Source organism: Agelaius phoeniceus, chromosome 3 (assembly GCF_051311805.1).
Source record: "Agelaius phoeniceus isolate bAgePho1 chromosome 3, bAgePho1.hap1, whole genome shotgun sequence".
Classification (NCBI taxonomy): Eukaryota; Metazoa; Chordata; class Aves; order Passeriformes; family Icteridae; genus Agelaius; species Agelaius phoeniceus.
The window spans coordinates 69,223,117-69,245,901 of record NC_135267.1 but is presented as its reverse complement, the minus strand read 5'-3'; the positions used below and the strand labels follow the sequence as shown (position 1 = coordinate 69,245,901).

Here is a 22,785-nt window from a genome sequence, read left to right as displayed (position 1 = left end):
CCAGGGGTAAGTCCATTGCCTCAAAAAAATGCTGTTAAAATGCTGTGTTTCTGAACATAAAAGTCAGCACTGTTATTTCATTTATTCCCAGCTGCTGCTCAAATTTACCGTCTTAAAAACTTCACTTGCCACCCACCCCAAGTTGGGGCCCTGCCAACATGGCAGTTCAATTGTGGTTGAGCTTAACATGCACTGTCTTCCTCTCTTTCCCTGTCCTGTAGCACCTCTCCACTTTAAGAAGTAACTGCATCTGTCTGACCTACAGCTCTTCCATCTACTCAGAGAGATTCGCCTTGTTCTTGGTTTGCTTGCACAAGTGGGAGATTTTTGGATCACAGAGTATTCCTCTGGTACAATGATGGTTCAACAGTTGGGCAGCAACAGACAGAGAACTGGAGCTGGAGTCTGGGCTGTGCCTCAAGCAGCAGAGGTTCAGATGGGTGCTGGGCAATCCATGACCTGCAAAGCAGGAGACTGGCCAGGAGATGGTGGGAATGAGAGCGGGGCATTCGAGGAGGTGACGGCTGAGCTCCCTTTGAGCCAAGTGACAGAGGTGCTTGGGAGGTCTGAGCAGGGAGCCTGCCCACATCTAGGAAGCTAAGGCAAAGCAAAACACTAATTCTCTAAAGCAACAGCTACTAAAAAAAGGTCTCCAAATACTGAACTTTGAGAAGATTTGGGCAAGAGCCAGGGAAGGGAAGACAGCAAAGGGCTCCTACAAGCACAGTGCCACAAAGGACAGAGCCCTCCCTTGCTAGCTGTGGTCTAGGTTCTGCTTCTTTCAAGACCCATCACAGGCATCTCTTCTGGTCACATGGAGGCTCATCAATCAATGTGACAGCTCCCTTTCCACACAGAAATTTTCCCTTGAGAAACTGAATTATCTCTGGGCTGGTAGGGGAAAAAACACCACAAGCCCCAAAATAGTACCCCATCTTTGGACTGCCATATGTTGAACCTATTCAAGAGCTGACAGCAACAACTAAAACTCACCTATATCTTAGGATATAACTTTTTTTTTTTTCCTTATGAGTACTTTAGTGCCTGTTACATAAGGATCTGTATATATTTTAAACAAAATTATTTAGGTCAGTTACTCCTCCTATGGCAAATGATGGCAGTGTTTCAGCCAGTGGTGGAGATTTATTTGTCAGTTTACCAAAAAACCCAGAATAAGTGCATGCAAAATCAACTCCAGAATCTAAGAATAATGCATTTTATTTTTCTCTCTTGCCTTCCAGGTACTTCTGAGGGGAGTGGGAAACAAGGGGAGAAGTAGTTAGGTTTTCCCAACCTGTCAGGGTGAGCCATCATTCACCTATATTTGGGAGGGTGAAAAGGAAGCTGGAGAATATACTGGTTAGAGAGCAGTTGGACACAAACTGTTGAAGCAAAACACCTGGATGCCATATAACCCTAGAGTAGCTTTATTATTTAATCTATAATTTAATAGTTGACCTAGAAAATAATTACATTATACTTAAAGCATTTCTTCATTTTTTGTTTTCATTTATAAAACAAGAATTAAATACAGTTTTAACCATTACAAGCTCAACTCAGTTTTTTACATAAACACAGCTCCTAGAAGGAGCTTTAAGCTGCAGCATATTCATATTGCAAACTGGTGAAAAACCCAGGCAGGGCATAGCTTAAAGGTAAAGATTCTTGCACGTTTTTCTTAAGTGAATTTACTAGGGTGCTTTTCTCTCTCTGGTCCAAAGTGTCTGACTTTCAGTTGATTCCTTTCAGGTGAAGACTGAGATCCCCGGAGTCTTAGTAGACTATATTGCCACCTTCCCCATCTGCATCCCACCCACACCCACACTCTCAAGACTGAGACTGAGTCTGAATTGTGCCCATCCTGGGGCTGGTACGATGCCACAGGACAGCAGCAGCCGCCCCTAAAGCCTTCCCTGCGCCAGGAGTCTCCCTGTGCACTTGTGACATGTTGGAAGGTCACAGCAGAAAAGCGATGTCTGTTCGTGTAACAGGGCTGCCAGAGCCGACCAACCTCCCCCTGCCCACAGCAGTCCCTGTAAACTGCTTGGGGCTCTTGTGGAGATCAGTCCTCAAAGCCTCTTAGGGAGGCCTGTGTCACCTCATGGGGACCTGTGGCTCTGAAGCCCCGGCTGGTGACAGTGCTGAACACGTTAACCCCTTGAAGTGGCTGCATGCACAGAGGCTGCTGGGGAGGGGCTCCGGCAGCAGGCTGCAGATGCTGAGCTGTGCGACAGGCACAGGGAGCCAGCGTGTCATCTTTAATTTGTAAGCTTCAGACAACTGCGTGTGCACTGGCTTTGGTTTGGGGGAAGGGGCTGATTTCAGACAGGATTTTAATGCAGCTGGGACTAATACAAATCAGAACTGTAACAAATGGGATATACAGGACAAATGTTAAACACCATCAACTGAATAACAACATAGTATGATTTTAAATGAACTGCAAGTGTTCACCAACACTTATTGTGCAGGTCTCAAAAACTGAGTGGACCACCAATAGTGTAGCAATTACAACTTACTCTCTCCTTGCTCTCACAGCTGTGACCCATTCCGGCATCACTGATTGAGGCGTTTGTCCTTTAACACTAACACATTAACATGGTTTCCAATCATGGGAGAGACACCACTCCCAAAACTTGATGACACTTATGTAGCTTTTGTATTCAGTCCAGCAATGACCAAACTTTGTCCTTTGTGTGACAGTGCTTTTATACCTTTGGGGACACATCATTCCCTTAAACGTTCTCTCCAACTACCCTTCTACCTCCCCTGGTTTGAGCAGGCATAAATATAAGGTCATAAATGGATGCTGTCCTTTTTGGAGTAAGAAACACACACACACATATCTAACATACAAAAACCTACCAAAAGCATAGTAAAACCATGTCCATTTTAAGCCAGGCAGCCGACCTAGCAACCGAGTCTCTTAACATATTTTAATCGCTGGCATACTCTGCCACAAGAAAAATATACATGGCTAGGTCTGTAATACTTTAAACAGCTGTTTACTATAGCTAGGTTACAAAATAAACACTGCTGCAGAGGCCATGTGTTCAATATACTCTAACCACAACAGCATCAGTACCCACCCTCAGTCTGCTCTGTGGTCACTGTGGCTGACCCAGCGCCTCACCCTCTTCCCCTTGCTTCTGATCTGCCGCTCAGACAACAAGCCCAGAATCATTTGTCATTGCACAATTGGAACTGTCTTAAGGAGAGGAGCCTCATCGGAAAGTCTCACTTGCTTTTCACACATTACTCCTCGTTACTCTCCCTCATCTGTGTCCCTCAGTCCTGGGCAGCACCCCAGCACTTCCAAGTGAGAGAAGCAAGCTCCAGACCAAAGCACAGGGAAGGTGTTCTCAGCTTGTGGAGGGAACTGGAGTGTAGGGCAGAGGGCTTTACTCCACACAGTGGAAACATTTAATGCTGGATTCAGCCAACTGGTCACTTAGATGATCAATCCCAACTTCTGTGAGCCTGCTCCACTCCAGAAGATTCAACTGCCAGATGATATTTAAAATACAATGAAACTTTATGGTGAAGTGCCTAACACAGCTGGTTATAAAGCGTTATTCCAGTAGGCAAGTGACAAGGAGCCTTTCCTTGCTGGAGAGATGCCTCCTGAAAGAAAACAAAACACCAAAAAAAAAAGGAAAAGAGGAAACAAACCAATGAAATGGACAGTCTGCTCAGTGGGAGGGGCGAGGCAGCAGTAAAGCTGATGGAGACAACACCAAGCAGCAGCTACGCGCCTGTTCTCACAGTTTGCCTGAGCTGTTCAGATTCACAGACATGCACCGGCACTGCTTGACCTTCTGAATTTTCTTGAGTCGGAACGGTGGGTCCAGCTCGGGGCACTCCAGCTGCACGGTCGAAGAGGTGACCTTGTGTGGCTTGCAGAAGGCGCAGGACTGGAAGGACTCCTCCTCCTTCTTCACGTGCCGCGGGATGTAGAAGGAGTTGCACTGCCCGTAGCAGAAGCGGTTGATGATGGTGCGGCTGATGCAGCCCTCCTCGCTGACTGTCTGCCGCAGCGGCTGCGTCTTGCACCAGTCGCTCTTGAGGTACTTCCTCTCGGTGACCACCAGAGCCTCCTGGCTGGAGGCCAGCACCTCCTTGTTCAGCTGCTGCCTCCGCTCCGAGTGGTTGCTGCTGCTGCCTTTGTACGGGGAGGGAATGGCACCTGCGGGGCGGCTTTTCTTGGCCTCTGATACTCGAACCAGTGCTGCCATCAGAAGAACGGACAGGGCAAATTTCCAAACCATCCTGCAAAGGCAACACAAGGCACTGTTAGGAGAAACATATCTTCAAACCACAGAACTGGAATAGAGTTGATACTTCACGCATGCTTTTAGAAGAAGTGGAGATCTTATCGTCTTTATAATCCCATCACTTTTCCTAGATTAACTCTCTTCTAGGGTGATTACTTATCAAGAAGAGGCCAGGCCCTTTGGAAAGTCACACTGCTCCCCCTCAACCCTCCCCAAACTTTCCAGCTACTTGGTTTTTTCCCCACAGGGACTTTGATGCTTTGGTGGCTGAAGTGGTGGTTTTACAAAATCTTCAGCCAGAAACATTTCCTCCTTCTCTGTGATATCCTGGGCCAAACAGCTGGGCAAACTCCTGGCTAGCAAAGGCTCAAAAAACTCTTGCCAAGATGATGAGAGCTGATTTGGGATGGCAGGGGAGAGGGGAATACCAGGTTACACAAAGTGCACGCCCATGTCTCTTCAGCCCCCGAGTCCCAGCCCAACCTCATTCTCCACAGAAGTAGCAGGGGGTGTCCAAAAAACTATTTTTATTATTTTAAAATGCTTCTTAAGTTTCTTAGGGCTCTTATGGCACTTACAGGCTTGTATTTGTTGTCTTTGTATGAGGCCAAAACCTTGATGGATTTATTTTTGCAGTAAGAGGAAATGCTTAAACACAACTTAGAGAACTTCACAAATGCAAGGCCTCTTGGGAAAATGGTTTAAGAAGGTTTGTAAACATGAGAGGATTCAATATTTATTTTAGATTTTAAGGAATAGGTTACAGCATAAGCTTGTTGCTAAGTTAAAAAAGTCAGTCAGGTGGCAAAAATTTTTTTTTCTATGGTTGTCTATTATGTCTTGTTCTGTGGAGCGTCTCTTACCAGCTCTTGTCCAATTCATTTTAGTAATGGGTCTCAATGTGCTTCCAGAACATCAGACTAGGTGTACTAAATTTACTTATAAAGTCTCACTAGTGAACTGCTCATTTGGCCGTTCATTTCATGTCACTCTCCCTGGGAAAAGAGAACAGAGCAGCTCTTCAGTGCCAGGAGTGGGTGCACAGAAGCTTCCCATCCAAATCTTTCTTTATTCTTACTGAATATTTTTATAGTGTACAGCAGAAAGACGTATCTCTCTCCTCACAGTGAGCTTCAAACCCTTCCAATGATTTTAATCACTGGAATGATTTTCATTATTTTCCTTTAGAGAGATACCTAGACAAAAAACTACCATCACACTGGTAATTAGAGTGTCTAATGTCTAATGTTCAGATGTTGCACAGGTCATCTGGAAAACTTGTCACTTTCCAAACAATGACACAAAAAGATCAAAAAGTGTTTGCAGTAAAGGTGCAAAAAAGGACAATAATTGCAGTAACAAATGCTTCTCACCTAATTAAGCAGACCTAACATGTTTAACTTCTGTGGAGATAAAGAAAAGGAACTACTCTAGCAGACAGATGATATTGCTTAAGGTTATTTTCTAAGTCTACAACATCTCAATGTCAGACTTGGGCTAAGTTTCTAAGGGGAGAAGCCTGAAGTGCTGAAGGAAGCAAAAGTGCCAATCGTATAGCTCTAAACAGAGGATGTTCTGATGCAGAGTTAAATTTCATGCAAGTGTATGCTTGAAAGAGAATCACCTTTAAATGGATCAGTGCTTCTAAACCACAAAAAAGTTCATTTATCTGCAACCATGCTATCTCCCCACTGAACACCCACTGTAGCTATGGGTACTTTAAATCAGTGGCCTATTTTCACACTGCTTAGCATTCAGCATGCAAGTCCAGAAGTTTTGTCCAAGGTCATTAAACGAAGCAAGACTAGACTTGGCTTTACAGGCAGGTATTGCTGCCAAGTCCACTGGATGTCAACCCACACAGCCAGGCCAAAACCTAATCAGGTAATTAGTTTCAGTTGAATATAGTGTTCCATGCTTCCTTTCAAATTGCTCTCATGTTATTCTGCACTGATGGCTGCATTTCAGTAGTAGATAAAACAACTGATTCCTAGTCCTTTGTGTTTTATATAGAAAGGGGAGGAAAAGAAACCAGATTTACAAACCTTTGGCTTCTAGAAAAAGACAGAGGTGAGCTCTTCACAAGATGCCTTATGCCACATTTCTCAGGCATACTCTTCTACTCTTTTGATACACAAATACTGCCTCTCCAGTCTCATTTTTCTGATCCTGGCGTAGAAGAGGACAGCAAAGGTCAAAAGAAGAGGCACACCCTTTCCCCCACCCCTCCTCTTTTCTTGGGATGATCTTTAGGGCTTTTGGATCTTAGGTCCAACTTTCATGGCTCTACAATTCTATGAAACCCTGTGTTACCACGCCTGCCCTTTCTCTTCATAAAATGAAACTTGAAAGGACATGTTTCCTTTTTGTGCCAAGAGTAGTGGTCAAGCAGAAATCCTATGTAGGAATTCAGGAAAGCTGACAGAGAACTAACAACAAAGTCTACAATATAGAGAAATACTATAGCAGTATTCTAATTGCTTAAATGGTTTTATGTAGGCATGGAGAGCCATTCAATAGAGTAAGTAGGATTTATTCAGTAAGTCTGTGTTTATAACTAATAAAGCATTATAATCAAAGCCACTATTGTACAGTTAGAAACCAAACACTGCAATATGTGCAAGTACTTCTACAGACAGGTAGGAACACACCACCTATTTCTGTCATTGATCCTTATCAAACTTGAACCTTAAAATATTTACATAACAGGGCAATGATCTATTCTACACTAGCAGGTCAAATGTGCATTCTGTCAGATGGTGGAATTTCTAATCACAGCGTTACCCCTTACTAGCCTGCAAATCACCCCTTTCTAAGCCCTGGCACACAAATCCCCTATTCAAGCAAGTAAGGGTGCAAACAAGGTCACACGGTGCCAGCAACTTGCCAAGGACTACACATATATTTTCAGCACTCACATGCAAAGAGAAGAGAAACTTCAGGACTCCCAGAGAAAGAGAACATTTTGGCAAACTGAATTTGAACCCAAAGCAGGACAGTGAATGCTGTCTGTCTGCAGACAGAGCGGGATGAGAAGAAACACAAAACGTATTGGAGAAGAATCTGGCTTTTGGCAAGGACAGGGCTGTTCTGCCCTACTTAGATGGAACAGAATGAAACAGCATGTGGCTGAGACCATGCAAGTGAGAACTGCCTCAAGAGACCAAAGCCCCTACAACATGCACCAGTGCCAGCCTGGGCCCCCCCATTCCTGCTGCACTTGGGGTCCCCATAGCCAACCTAGTGGCCGATCCCTCGCGACAATTTTCAACTTCTTCAAGCATTGTTGCCAGCTGCTTTTTTCCAGTGTATGAGCTGAGAATAACTTAACCTTAGACAAGACACCCAACAAGGCTTGGCTGCATTTACATATCATGTGGCAAGTTTTTCTCCCTGAGATAAGGAAATTAGCATCAATAAGGAAATTAGCATCAAGTATGAGTTCATAAACTCATCAAACCCAACATGCTGGAGCTGGGCTATCAGGCTTAGAAGTGTAAAAAATCCTTGGCATGGAAGTAAGACTGTCAAAATCCAGCTCTGTCATTCAGAGGTCAGGTCACTGCTAGGAGGGGAAGACCCAGGATCACTGTGTCTGCCCCTAGCTTTATTTCTTCGTTGTATCCAGTTACTGTGTCATAAAGTACCTACCAATGCAGGCTCCCTTTTCCATACCGACCTCCTGGCCCTATAACTCACGCATTCTTGAAAGTAATCCAGCTCCAGAGCAGGACAGGCAGTAATGTAACCCCCAAAATAGATTACAGTTTTGTGCTTAAGGAAGTTCTCTCTGCATTGGAGCATTGGATTTGCTTTCAGAATTCAAGGTCATAGTTTTCAGAGAAGTCTCCCTGAGAAGAAGTGGGTGCTATGGTCTGAAAGGCAGGGCAGGAGGTAACACCAGTGCCCATCTGTGCTGAGGGGCTGCTCTGATGTTTCATCTAGTTTTCAAAGTCAGGACCAGTTTCTCAGCTCATTATGAAGATTTCTTACTGGGAATTCCTGTTTTGAAGATCAGCCTACTTCAAGGTTGCAAGTGGATAGAAAGAAAGAGGGATGTAACTGAAAGATCATTGTGATATTTTATGTTAGCTGCTCAGGAAATCAGGAGGTGTGAGACCCACTGTTTACTTTAGCACCTACTTTGTAGCACATACAAAGCACTCAGCATTATCAGCATTCCTGGAAGCGTCCAATTCTCTGATATAGGTATAATACAATCATCTCTTCACCAGACCTTTGTGGAGGGAATTCAGAAATAAAAGTTGTAGGCAATTTAAAACAAAACAAAACACAAAAACCAAAAAACCCCACCAACCAAAAAAAAAACCAACCTACAACCAAAAAATCCAAACCTGCAAAACCTGTCTTACCATGGAATTTGAGACTCTACATATTCAGCTTAATCAGAGTTTGGATTCATGAAGAAGATTTAGTACTATAAACCCATCATACACCCATCAGAAGTACAGTCTCAAGTACTGTAAGAGTCAGTGGCTGGGAAGTTGATAAAAAAATTCAGAGATTTTTTTCTGCTTTTTGAAAAATTTCAATTTAATTAACAGCTGAAGAGCTTCCCTTGGACAAATATTTCCCTGTGACTACCAGCGAAAGGCAGGCATTACAGACTAGATTAAATCAGGTCCCATTAGGTAGTACAGTACATAGATGGCCACATTTGACCACCCGTATAACCTGCTTCCAGTTTCCACCCTGCAAACTTCAGAGACGTGAGAGTTCTCCTTAGAGATCACTTGAGCATGGTTGAATGCAGGAAGCCCTGTTACAAAAAAATTTTTTTTCTAGGGCCCCTTTACTTTCATATTAGACCTAGTCAGAAAAAGAATCTGTATAAACCAGTCATATATATAATAATGTAAGAACACGATGTACATGGTTAGTTCTCACATTTAAGATGGGACACAAGAAGTGTTCCTTGAAGACAAGCCAGGCAATAGCTTTTCAAAGAACTAAAACTTGGCTTTAGCAACAGATGTGGATAGCCAGAGAATATCAAATTCTCTACCAGGAAGCCAAAAATGCTATTTATTTAATTTATTAATAGTTAGGCATGATTCTAATGGTACAATGTTCTCATAAAGACTTCAATAAAGACTAATCAGGCATCTTTGTGCAAAGGAGGTATTTGATGCTAACTTTTCTCTTTTAACTGTCCTTTGGAAACTATTTCTCCCATGTCACAACAGCATTAGCAATAACTGAATACTGTACTGTACCTCCTGTTGCAGAGACATGGGTGTCTTATTAAGTCATTCCATCATTAATAGATTCCCATTACTAAATTGCCAAGAGTGAGGCCAGCTACAACAACAAAACATGCACGAGGCTGGGCAGACCAAACTTTTAAAAGTGTAGAAACCACAATACTGCTGCTAAGATTCAGTATTGAATCTTCAGTTATTCAGATCAGTTATTCAGATCTGCATTGTAGCAGTAGTTACCATGTCCTGGGAGTACAACACATCACTTTTCAAAACCACTGCACTAAATACAAAAGGCAGTAATTATTTAAACATAAATATCTAATGCCATTACTGAAATTTACAGGGAGAAATATTTCCATTCTTGTCCTCCAAGAACCTTCTACAGTGATTTGAAAGAAAGCTATTTTGTTGCATCACAGCCCTAACAGAGGATGGCTGGGGGGAAAACATTTCTTTCAGACTTAATAAATTCCTAGTACCCTCACTGGCTTGCTTGAATGGAGATCCTTCCTCCTCTCCATCCTCCTCTCTCCCTTCCACAAAGGAGATCCATACTCTTCTCTTGCACCAACACCTCTCCCCCAGAGAGTCAAGGCTGCCTACAGGGCACACCACAAAGCTTTGAAGGAACCAGGCAAGGTTCTCCTGCAGGCTGGACATCTCAGGAGTCACACTCTACTGTGCAAGCTCTTGCTTTGTTTTTTGAAACGGGGAGATGAAGTTAGCTTTCAACAATGCCAGCCTGCATTCTTCAGGACAGCATTTCCCCAATAATGCCAGAACTTAGAAGTTCTCCTTATCAAGATAGCTCCTGCAAACAATGAACCTAAAGTATTGAAAAATAAAGTAAATCATCAACAAAATGGAAGCGTGTAAAAGACACTGCTGGAGACAGTCTACGCTAGTTGAAAGGATGCTACACTGTACTAATTCAGCTCTCATTGAATAGATTTTCTACTACCAAGACCTTTATCTTGAATTTTCCCTGAAAAGACTGGGAGTTTAAAAGAATTTTTAATCCATGCACAAAAATATAAGAGGAACCAAAAATTCAGCCAATTATTCCTGTCTTTCAGCAATGTGTTATGTGTTATTTTTAGGACAGAAGGAATAATGAAGAAAACTGGAAAGTAAACCAACCCTTGAAACTAAAACTAACCAGCTTGAATGTTGGGTTTTTCCTTCTCATCTTGTCCTCTCTCTTTCTTATCTGCCTTTACTGCCAGCAGAAATTCATGTTTTATTCTTCCCTTCCAGAACTTAAGAGAAGCTCATTCAAACCTTGTTTAAATGTATCTGGTCACTTCATTAGTGTTACAGGATCACACTACTCCAGCAGTTCTTCTTTGCACTCTCATCCCCCCACAAAGTATATTGACCTAAATAGTGTATAAAATATTGTTTCACTGATTTATAGTATTCACCTCTTCATAGGCTGAATTCTTCTTATCTTGCATGGCATTTAAACCTGTGATTTTTTGGTTTTTGGTTTTGGAATTTTTTTTTAAGTAATATTAGTGCTGGAGAAATAGAAAGAAGTTTCTCATTTTTTAAACCAGGACCAGAAGTTTGTGAGTGGAGTCACTGAAGAACCTGGCTGTAAACTGTAGCTCCAGAAGACCAGAGAGAGGGGAAGGAAAGTATTGATGAAGTCAGCCCTGGTATTTTGACATACTTTTATGATTAAGCAGATGGAAATAGGGTTAGGCCACTTGGAATGAATATAGAGAGGTTGTCAGAGAAGTAGAAATGAGACAAGGAAGGTTGAGGCCATCTGGAATTAAATCTGGCCAAATATGTCAATGAGAACAAGAAGGGCTTCTTCAAACATAATTATAGGAAAAGGAAAACCAAGGACGATGTGGATGCATTACGAAATGGAGTGGGGATGATGGTAACGGACACAGAGTAACTGAACATCTTTGCATTGGTCTGATAGGACATCTCTTAGGCATCTCTGACCCAGGAGACAAGCATAACGGACTGGTGGAAGGAAGGAGGATTGGGTTAGAGAGCACCTAAGCAAATTTGACATCCACAAGTCCATGGGCCCTGACAGGCTGTGTCCATGAGTGCTGAAAGAAGGGGTGGACACCATAGCGAGGCTGCTCACGATCATCTTTGAAATGGTATGGCAGTCAGGAGAGGTGCCTGAGAACTGGAAGAAAACAAATGTCACACAAGTCTTCAAACACTGCAAGAAGGAGAACCCAAGGAGCCCCTGGCCAGCCAGCCACACTTAAGCCCTGAGAAAAGTGATGGAGCACCTCATTCTGGAGTCTATCTCTAGCCACATGAATGGTGATCAGGAGAAGTCAGCATGGATTCACAAATAAAAAATCATGCTTGACCAACCTGATTGCCTTCTGCCATGAAATGACAACCTGTATAGATGAGGGGAGGGCAGTGGATATTTTCTACCACAACTTTAGTGAGGCTTTCAACACCATCTCTCATGACATCCTCATGGGCACAGTCATGAAGCGCAGGCTGGATGAGTAGACAGTGAGGTGGATTCAGAACTGTCTGAATGGCAGATCCCAGAGGGTTGTACCCAGTGTCACATGGTTGAGTTGTCACTTGTGGTGTCCCCCAAGGTCCAGCACTGGGCCCAATGTTGTTCACCTTGTCCATCAATGCTTCAGGTGAAGGGGCAGATGCCTCCTCAGCAGGTTCACTGACAACACAAAGCTGGGAGGAGGGACCAGTACCCCAGAGGGCTGTGCAGCCCCCCAGAAGGACCTGGGCAGGGAGGGGAGCTGGGCAGAGAAGAACTGACTGAAATTTATCAAAGGCACGAGCAGGGTCCTGCACGTGGGGAGGAAAAGCCCCTGCACCAGCACAGGCTGGGGGCTGAGCTGCTGGAAAGCAGCTCTGTGGAGAAGGACCTGGGGGTCCTGGTGGACAACAAGCTGTCCAAGAGCCAGCAGTGCGTCCTCATGGCCAAGAAGGCCAAAGGTGTCCTGGGATGGACTAGGAAGAGCATTGCCAGCAGCTCAAGGGAGGTGATCCCGCCCCTCTACTCAACCCTGGTGAGGCCACATCTGGAATGCTGGGTCCAGTTCTGGGATCCTCAGTACAGCAAAGATGATTAAGGGACTGGAACCTCTCCCTTATGAGGAAAAGCTGAGGGAGCTGGGCCTGTTCAGCCTCAAGAAGAGATGACTGAGAAGGGACCTCATCAATGCCTATAAGATTCTGAAGGGAGGGTGCCAAGAGGATGAAGCCAGGCTCTTCTCAGTGGTGCCAAGCAATAGACAAGAGGCAACAGGCAGAAACTGATGCATGGGTAGTCTCATCTGAATATGAGGAAGAACTTCTTCAATGTGTGGATGAGGGTGCAGTGGAACAGATTGCCCAGAGAGGTGCTGGAGTATCCCTGAGTTGAGACATTCAAGAATTGTCTGGATGCAGTTCTGTGCAATGTGCTCTAGGATGACCCTGTCTGAGCAGGAAGGTTGGACCAGATGCCCCACTGTGGTTCCTTCTAACCTTACTTGTCCTCTGTGATTATGTCCATGATAAATACCAGTGCTTCCCAAAAAACCACACACACATATAATAGATGCAATTACTAAGGCCCCAACTGGAAAAAAATAGTGTAGGAAACAATGCTGCAAGTTTTGTTGTTTTGGGTTCTTTTTAAGGCTAAATGTTAACCAGGTAATATAGTGAATAAAGATACTATCAACTTCATATGACCCTTTATTTATCAGTAGCAAAGATTTTGATTCAACAATTGTGTCAGCATTTATCATTTTAAAACAGGAAAAGTGAAATAAAGAGAAGGAACGAAAGAAATGTAAAAGCAAAGTCATCCTATAGTACTTGTGGTAATGTAGAAATGCCTTTTTTAGGGGATTAGGAACACACATAACTCTGATTGAATACTAGCAGGTAACTGGAAAAAGGGGGGGGTTTTTGAATCATTATGATTAAAAGTCCTAAATTTTGTTGCTATTTCAGCTTCAGGAACTTGTGGTTTTAGAACCAACCACAGACAAATGTCTGCCTGGTGAGCACATGTGAATTGTCCCAAGCAGAGTGAGATGTCCTACTCAGAAGTGTCTGGGTAGTCATCGGTACTGGCAGCATATGCAACACTGGGGAAAAAAAGGGGGAGTGGGAGGAGGGAAAAACCCACAAAATAAAACCAGATTTCTGCTAGCTGTCCATGAGGCTGATTCTCTTCCTCACAACCTGGTTTTGAAGAATGCTACAGTCAGGGGGTGGAAGGAATGGATACAAGGAGAAGATCTTTTTTGGAAAGGACTGATATTTCTCCTATGAATCTAAAAAATGTATCCCCTCAAGAGCGAACTAAGTTGAAAAGATACTTGGTCTCCTTCTCAGTGTTTCTCAGCTTTTCAGCACAAGATAAAGAGCCCCAAAGAGGCAAGTCAGTTCTGTAAAACTGCAAAACAGCAAGTAAAAACAGCCTACATTTAAGTTTATTCTTCTGTGTTGAAGGCAGCTGTTACACTCCCATTTGGCAGCATTTCATTCAGGAGAAAACAGCAGACTTCTGCCCTTGGGAAACTAAAAACTAAATATGAAGGGAAGCGGTGACTTGAGCAAATGTCTTCATTTGTGACCATCCCTCAGCCTGTTGGAATGGAGGACAGTCAACACAAGAATGGGGAAAGTTCAGCATTTAAATACAATAGCTCATTTCGTTGCTTCCTCACTGGAGAATCGATGCTACAAAAGACTATTTTGCAATGAACAGTCTCAATTATATTTTTGTTGTTTGCATTACAACAGAACATAGAAATCTCATCCAAGACCAATGCCTGACTAAACAACACAACTTCAAATGCTTGTAGACTGACTTGGTGACCAACATATGGCGGGACCAGAACTGAGCTCAGAGGGGAAGTGAGTTACTGGAGGTCAGAAATTAACTGAGAATGGATTGTATCCAACATCTTTCAATGGCACTGCATGGCACCAATACGCTTCTTTTTGCAAAGAAACAGAGATTTGTTACCCTTAGGCAAGCTTTTCTTTAAAAACATCATACTCTTGTAAATGAAAATTGTTTTGTATGAAAATTTCCAATATAGTTTCCCTGAGTTTTGATAGAACAGGGATGGAGTTAGGAGCTTCATTTCTTTATATTTTCAAACAACACACTACTTTTAGAATGCACAGCTCATTTTCTAGGCTCAATAAGGGAGATGGTCAACATATGTTCCTTACTGTACTTGCACCATTCTAAAAAGAGGGCATTTGAACAAGTTCTGTTCTAGGAGAAAACTGAGGTCTCTAAAGCATCATAAATGTGCTCAAAAGAAGTGCTTGCTTCTCTTAATGATCAGGAAAATGCAAGTACTTAGTACTTCTAAAAACCAACAGGTGGCATGTAATATTTTATAAAAGAAATACTAGATTAACCAGCAGAGAAGTAATATTTAAAATTTCCAAATTTTCTGGTAAATTCAGATAGTTTTATTCTTTCAGGCTCTCTGTCAAGATGCTATCCTCAGTTACCACATTATGACTCTGGTCCTGTTCCTGTTTGAAAAATCTAAAATGTTATTGATGGTCTAGTCTTTATATTATGAATTTCTGTAAGCCAGTATCCTATTTATAGAGCTGAAACACAGATGGTTCAAATAAGAATTGCTCCTATCCCAGTATCCCACAGGCTAATCTTTCTATTAGGTAGTATGCAAATTCCCATATGAACAAAATTTCAGCTATATATCCCACTACTTTCCAATCTGTCACTTGTAAGAACCATTCCAACTGTATTTTCATATAGTTGTCTTAAAAATGGCATAGATTTATTGCTTGGAGCATTTTTCATTTACATTTGTTTCTGCATAAATATGCCTGACAAGGCATCAGTCCTCCTGACTAAAACTTACAGCAGTTCTGGGGACAGACTGGACTGCAGAAGATCTGTGCTAACGAGCAAATAAAACAAGTGTTGACCCCATGTAGCCTGCTAGCTCCAACCAGGTCTATGCCATGCAAGCACATAACTAAGAGCCTTACCAGAGTTATTAGTGTCACAGAAAAGTACTTTTACTCCTCAGTGAGGCTAAATCTAGGGCATTCTCTCATCCTATTTTGCCTTCCTTCAGTTTATAAGCAACACATCTGACAACTCCTCACAATTAATTTTTTTTCCCTCTGCCAAATTTAAAATGGGTTGGACAGCAAGGCAGGTTTGGAACTTCTATTGCATGGCACTAAGAGCGTTTTATCTCCTAGGGTACACAGAAAGGCATGAAAAATATTTCAGGGAAGGAGATGGGCAGAACAAGTCATGGTATCAGAATTTAGAACAGGAGGTGTGAGTAGTAAAGGGGACGTTTAGGGTTACTGTGGTGGACTGGCACACTGAACACACCCATAGAAAATCAGAGTTCACGAGCTCTTATGTTCACATGTAACACAAGACACCTTGAAACAGCAGCAGGTCACCTCAAATCCATTTAATACATTCTTTAACACATTCTCTCACCCAGGGTGAAAGCTGGCCCAACAGTGTAAAGCTTGTTTGCACTCTGTGTCGATGGCTGCCAAGCAGGAACAAGTCACTGCTGCACACCACACATGGTATTATCCTTGGGTTGACCCTGCAATATCTTGTAACCCCTTTTGTTCACAAACTTAGTTGGAGAATTACCAGATGTTTTCTTCTTCTTTCCCTAAGAGCAGCAGCCCTCTGCTTGGCTTACTTTTGCAGTTACTTTTTGTGGGTTAACCAATGGCCCATCACAATCCCTGTTTAATTAGTTTTGTTTCAAATGTTTAATTCAGCTCTGGGCTTTGCTCTGAAAGGCACCCTGTTCACTCAGGGTCTCTACAAGAAAAACTTGATGTATGCAACTGAAACATCATTAACACCTATAAGGGCTGAAAAGTGCAGCAACCACGTGCTCTGACAGGGTTTTTTTCTGTGTTTTTGCAAGCTCATGAACAAACGTGACATTTGGAGTTGAAAACCTTTAGAGTTACACAGCTTCTTGCCTACCCTAGTCCATGCACCAGTTGATGCCTTGCTGCAAGTTCTTCAGTTTGGAAATATTTTGACCCTTGTTTTTAAGTTGTTTTCTAATACATAAAAAAGAATTTTTCTTTCACTACGTGTCTATTCATATTTCCAAACTGACCTTTCTGACTGTCACAGTTGTCAAATGGACCAAAAGAAATCACAGCAGCTCAACAGCTGTCAAAAGAAAAAAAAATCTTTTGAGATGCTATGAAGCCAGGAATACAAATAAGATTTTAATTATATATTGCACTATCAACATGAAATGCTAAATACCTATACATTTCAAATTAACTTTCCAGAAATATTAGAAAACATTTAGCACACAGAATAAAAGGGAAAACTGCCATTTATGCACTGTTATTGGCAGTGTGTGTCACAACTAAAAGTAAATAGAAGACAAATTTTCAGTTTAATGCTGTAGGATGATTTGTAGGAAATTTAACATCCAAATACTGGAAATTTACTACGTCCCTCCCATTTTACACTGCTGGCAACACGTGGCCGTCCCACATCTATGTTCTTGTGGCTTTGATTCACGCTCAGATCAGTGATTCTCCCTCTGTCATTACACACAGAATGTAAATATTTGCTCTGTCTGTATTCTGGTTTACAGACCTGACCCACTACTGAATATGCAGGCTGTAATTCAATCACAGAAGGATCTGTTGCCATGTGTAAATTAGGATTTTATGTTTTATGACTTAGGCTTTGCAGAGCAGCCATCTTCCTACTCACCTCCCCCTCTTCTTGCCCATGACTGAATTATAGCTCTGTCTCTAATTGAAGCCTAGTATTATTCTATTTCTCTTCTGCAGAGAGAAAGACCAGAGCTATCATTCTGAATACACAGCAAGCCACAGGAGCCTGAATGAGGTACTCTAATGACAGGTCCTCCTCCACAGCACATTTGCAGTCTTTCTGCTAATTAATTTGATTTCCTTTGTCTAGACTAACATAATACAGTAAGTTATGCTCATTTAAAGGGAGATCATTGGCCTTTCAGTTCACTCCAAATGAGGAAGAAAGAAGAGTCAATAGACTGGAATCTGGGGGAGACTGACTGACTTTGTCCTTGACTACACCATTGCTTATGTTTTCACTTGATCAAGACTTTGTCTCCAGGAGAACCCGAGACAGCACTATCATCAGAGGAGAGACTATAATCAAAATCAGATATCGTCGGTATGTGCATGGCAAGGCAGTGGCAGCTACACAGAAGGGTTCTGTCTATGATGGACTGCAGTCAGCAGCCTTCTTCCTGGCAATCACTTGGCATTTGCTGTTCACAGCTCCTGACATCCTCGGAAGGCTGAACAAACATGTAATTAAAAACACAAGCTGATTTCTTCAGACTCCCTTCACAGCACAAAAGGAGATTCAGTAGTGTGCCACTGGACTAGTAAACCAGAGGCAAAGCTAGTGATGTAGTAACTTCCTCACTATTTGGAAAGCAAGATCTACATTTGCCAGTTTTGATGATGATTGAGCCTTAGGAGCTGTACAAGGTCTCAGAACTGATCTGTCAGTCAAATACAGAACTTGAGAAATGGAATGCTGCATGGTAAACAGACAATCAGACCTGGATTTGAAAGTTCAGTCTTCTGAGCCATCTGGGTAGATCCAGTTTTAAAGCCAGCATGAAAAGTGACAAGAAATCAGACATCATACAGGAGCCCTGTGGGGTGGAATGAGTTCAAACGCTTTTTAATAACAGCAGGGAATATCTTCTCCTATGACAAAAGAAGAAGGGAGAATGCTGACAGGGGCAATCACCAACCACTTCTGCTCACACATCCACAGAAAAGTGCCAGAGCTCCCCTTCTGTAGAGAGTTTCAGGACCACTTCTATCTCTGTAACCTCAGTTGCACTCACAATTTTGCAGCACCGCAGAGGAAGGATTCCAACTTCATGACTTACTGGCTGAGGGGTTATTTTTTTGGCTCATAGTAACTGGGCACCTTCTTTATTCAAACACAGGCAGAAGATAAACTGCACCTGGAGGCTCGTTATTAACTTATTCTGACCTTGGTTTTTTTACAGTGTTTGGCCCCAAGCCTTTCAAACTGTGTCACCACAGTTAAGGTTTGAGTATTTTTCCATTATTGATGCTTTCAAACTCAGCAGAAATAGACAATAAGTAAAAGGAAATCTGAAGATTCTTCTCTATGGCTCTTTCAGAAAGCTAATCTCAGAAAGGTCAGAAAAGTATCTTGGAAAGAGTCAGCCAACATCTATCTATAAATTTCAGTGCAAGATTGCAAACTCCATTTCTCTTCCAGGTCTATTCAAGGACTCTTCCCCAGATCCACCTTAGGCAGCTCCTCCTTGAATCAAGACAAGAGAGAGACAACACTTCTAATCTGGTAATCTTGGATGACCTCATGTTACTACACAGAAAGAAAAAGATACCAAGACCCCATTGCATTTCAAAGCTTAATTGGATTGAGAGTAATGAATGGTCCAAGTGAAGTGACAAAGAGCTTCCCTTCTGACATGACTACAATGTTACCACAATGTAACAAGTCCACATGTGACCAGCAAATGCAAAACTGACTGGGAAGAGAGGGAAGGAGAGCTCAGGAAGGTTACCCATTCAGGGCTTGCTTTGGTTTCTTTTCTCTTGTTACAAAGTAGTCAGAGAACACAGGCATTACAGGTCACACCATTCTACTAATCCTAACCACTTAGTGCTGGTTCAAGCAATCACATATTTCATATTGAAGCAGCAAGGGAGTTTGATCAAAGTTTTTCTTCAATCAGAGGAAAGTGCTTGCAATGGCTCAGCAACCAGATGCCATCCGTGCCACCAGCTAAGTCTCACTGTAGCTGATTATAGCTAAATAAGGTTGTCCCAAAGAAAATGCTCTGATCCATAGATTTGCTCTGGTTCCCAATGATCTCACACACACCTCACATAATTGATTTATGAGTGATTTAGACCAAAAATACAAAAATCATTATGTACACCCATAACACCAAAAATCATTATGTACACCATGAACTAGACTTTTCTAATATTTTTTCCTATGTCTTGGCTAAACAGTAGAATTTTTAAAGAAGTTATGTGTAAGATGGGATTAGGAGGATAGGTATCTAAAATAAGGAATGAGGGAAAATATCTTCTGACACTATGAGAACTAGACATATTGAAAGCCTCATCTTGATATTGGAGCAAATACTAACATTGGCCTATGTCTCCACTTAAGATTAGCTAAATAATAAGATTCTGAATTGTCCCTTTTGTTTTTTTTTCAAAAAGGAGGTGAAGTGAGCAAAAATTGGTTTTAAGATACTATCAATGTAAAGTTACTAAATCCTCAAAAGCCAAGACATTTCACAGAGTTAACATGAAGCACATTTTTGTCTCAGTAATGGGAAAACCCTAAAAATGCATGTCAATTCAAACTAGGGCCTTCAGGTGCTTTCAGTCTAAAAATGTCTCTATCTCTTCCTGTGAAAAAGTATCTTTGAGAAAAAGTTTTGATCAACACTTCTAAAAACCTTCATTCCCACTGTGTGAGGAGACAAACACAGTTTCAACTGAACTTACCACAATTCCTGCAGCATGATGGACCTCAATAGGTCAGTGACAACCACAGCCCCATGGGACTTTCTACACTTGTATTTTGAAAGGAGGCTCAGTAAAGAATTTGGCTTAGGAAAACAAGACTATGCTTCCTCTCTTCCCTTACTTAGTTTCAGAACAACAGCTTTTGCTTTGAGTGATTATTTCAGCTTCTGTAATTTTTCTCCAGCACAAATATAGAGAAGCTCCATACATATCACATCAGTGATTTGGGCAGCGTGAGAGCATGGTGAATGTCAGAGCAACAGAATAATAATTATGAAAAACATTACAAAAAATGCACCTAGCAAAGGTAAAGCTAAAAGCAGCTCACCTGTCTGAAAATCTGCTAGCTTGGCAAAAGCTCTTCTTAGAGGATCCTAAGAAGCTCTTAATTAGCACAAAAACTCAAGAGTACTAATTGCTACTTGGCAAAACTCTGCTTATTAAAAACACAGGGACATTTGTGGGGTTTTTTTCCTTTTGATTTTCAAAATAAAACACTTTGTTTTACAACATGAATGACACAAAAAGCAACATCAAAGCAAGTGCACATTTCAGTATCTACATCTTTGTTATAAACTTGAAGAGGAAGAAAGCTTACGTAAGAAAATTCAAAAAAAAAGAAAAATAGGAGTGAGAATTAAATCATTACACTGTATGGTTTAAGCAGAATGTGCAATGGCACTTCAGACTTAAAAAAGAAAGTGAGACAGGTGATTTTGAAATAACAGAAACACTTTAGAATGCAAGCAACTAGTGGACTTGGAGCATAACTGTATAGAAGACATAAAGAGTTCCCCTCAATACTATAGTTTTAACAAGGTCTTCTCTATCTCTATTTTCCACCCCCTCAGAAGAACCAAAATATTATGTGTTTAAACCTGCTTGCCAAATCCATGGCAAAGCATCTAAGAGAAATTTAGAGATTTAGAGACACATTAGAAATAGGTGACAGGGACATAGATATCACTTGAATCAATGTCAGCAATCCAGAGAACACCTGTTCCCACACCTAAAAAGCCTCCAGTTGTATTCTGGACTGTGACATTGCTTATGTGTCCACATGTTAGTGTTTCCGTAGGATGCCCAGACGTACAGCTGGGTAGGTGATGATGCTGTCTGCTACCATTCACCCAAATGATAGATGAGATTTGAGGGCCTCTCAGCAGTTGCCCCAGAGCCCTGCTTTGTCATGTGTGTTTCACATACAGCCACCACTGAGTGGAAGATGAACTGCACAAACTGCTTGCTACCAGTCATCCAAAAATGTAGCCAGTGGGGGACGCTACTTATCTTTCTTGTAACAAGCCTTTCAACATCTTCTCTGTTTATCAATGTAAGCTCATGGTTTCAGTACATACATGAACTGGAGATAATTTGACCCACATTCCCCTCCCATTGTTAAAAAAAACAAAACAACAGAACAAAAAAAAAAAAAAAAAGAAAAAAAAAAAAAGAAAAAAAAGCCAAAAAACAAAACCAAAACAAAACCAAAGAAAAAACCCTCTAAAAAGTGCAGAAAAGGTTAATGAGAAAATGGAAAGCACAAATAGGCATTTAGCATATTTTACAGTTAAAGCTGGATTATGAGGTAGGCAATAAACACAAAATTCCTGGACCTGAAGGGAATTACAATACCATATTCAACACTGGTTTGATGTCATTAGGTTTTGAGGTATGGAGGGTGAAGTCTTTATACAGGGATTTAAGATCCCTGTATTATATCATCCTCCCTGACAGATTAAGAAGGTCAATTGTTCTAGATTTTTGAGTCCAAATGAAACTAATCACAGACCAAAACACTAAAACCTATGCCTTTTTCCCTCAGTTTTAGATTCTGGATTAGAATACTGCAGCATATAGATTCAAATATATATTCCCACTATATATAGTCATTTTAGGACAGCACAACTCCACTTTCAGGAAGAGTAATGGCCCATAGAAAACCCAGTATTTGACCTTGGGAAATAACCAAAACAGCAATTAATGTCAGCGGGATATATTTCTGAATGCCAACCATGCCCCTCTGAGATAAAGCTTAAATCATCTTAGGCTGTCACCCAGTCCAGGATGCAGTTTAAGTCCTCTGGACTGTGAGCCACTGTCACTCTGCTCCTGATCTCACATTCCCCCCATGCAGGACACATGCATGTGTGCAGCCACACAGTCAGCAAGACAAGTTTGCTGATCCAACCAGAAAGGTTTGGCTTTTGCTCTTTTGCCTGCAGGATCAGTGGTGCTGCTGGGCTCCCGTGCCAGTGCTGGGCTGCTCTGCCTTCCCAGCTCCAGCCTACAAGCATGCTGCCTCCAACCAGTGGCCACACCACACCCTGATACTCCTTCCAGACTGGGGCCTGGGAACGCTGTCACCCAACTTACCTGTTTCAGGGCGGAGGAGGCTAATGTAACTGGGAGGGTGTGGCTGATAAAGGCGGCGCTGACAGATGAAACTGCATGCCTTGGCTTCCCATAAGAGATGCATGGTCCTTATATCTAAATGGCTTGATGGTACTAGTATGGTCTGTACCACTGCAGTGAGAAGGATTAATAATAATAATAATAATAATAATAATAATAATAATAATAATAATAATAATAATAATAATAATAATAATAATAATATAATATAATAGAATGTGATGAGTAGTACCATTTCAGATACCCAAGAACATCATGAATATGTTTGTTTAGGTTGAAACATCAGAGAC

General features: G+C 41.8%; 1 protein-coding gene across 2 annotated transcripts in view; it reads right to left on the bottom strand.

Moving 5' to 3' along the window:
* Positions 1 to 1,411: 1,411 nt before the first annotated feature.
* The window catches only part of GREM2 (gremlin 2, DAN family BMP antagonist), a 60,992-nt gene continuing 39,618 nt past the window's right edge, over positions 1,412 to 22,785 (bottom strand). Inside the window, exons 2-3 of one of the 2 annotated variants that reach the window (XM_077175552.1) lie at positions 6,320 to 6,443; positions 1,412 to 4,269 (exon numbers count right to left, since the gene is read on the bottom strand). In XM_077175552.1, coding sequence (XP_077031667.1) covers positions 3,762 to 4,269; positions 6,320 to 6,387 — 576 coding nt within the window. In that variant the 5' untranslated portion in view covers positions 6,388 to 6,443 and the 3' untranslated portion in view covers positions 1,412 to 3,761. The remainder of the gene's footprint in view (positions 4,270 to 6,319; positions 6,444 to 22,785) is intronic. The other variant, XM_054630410.2, reaches the window with a different exon arrangement.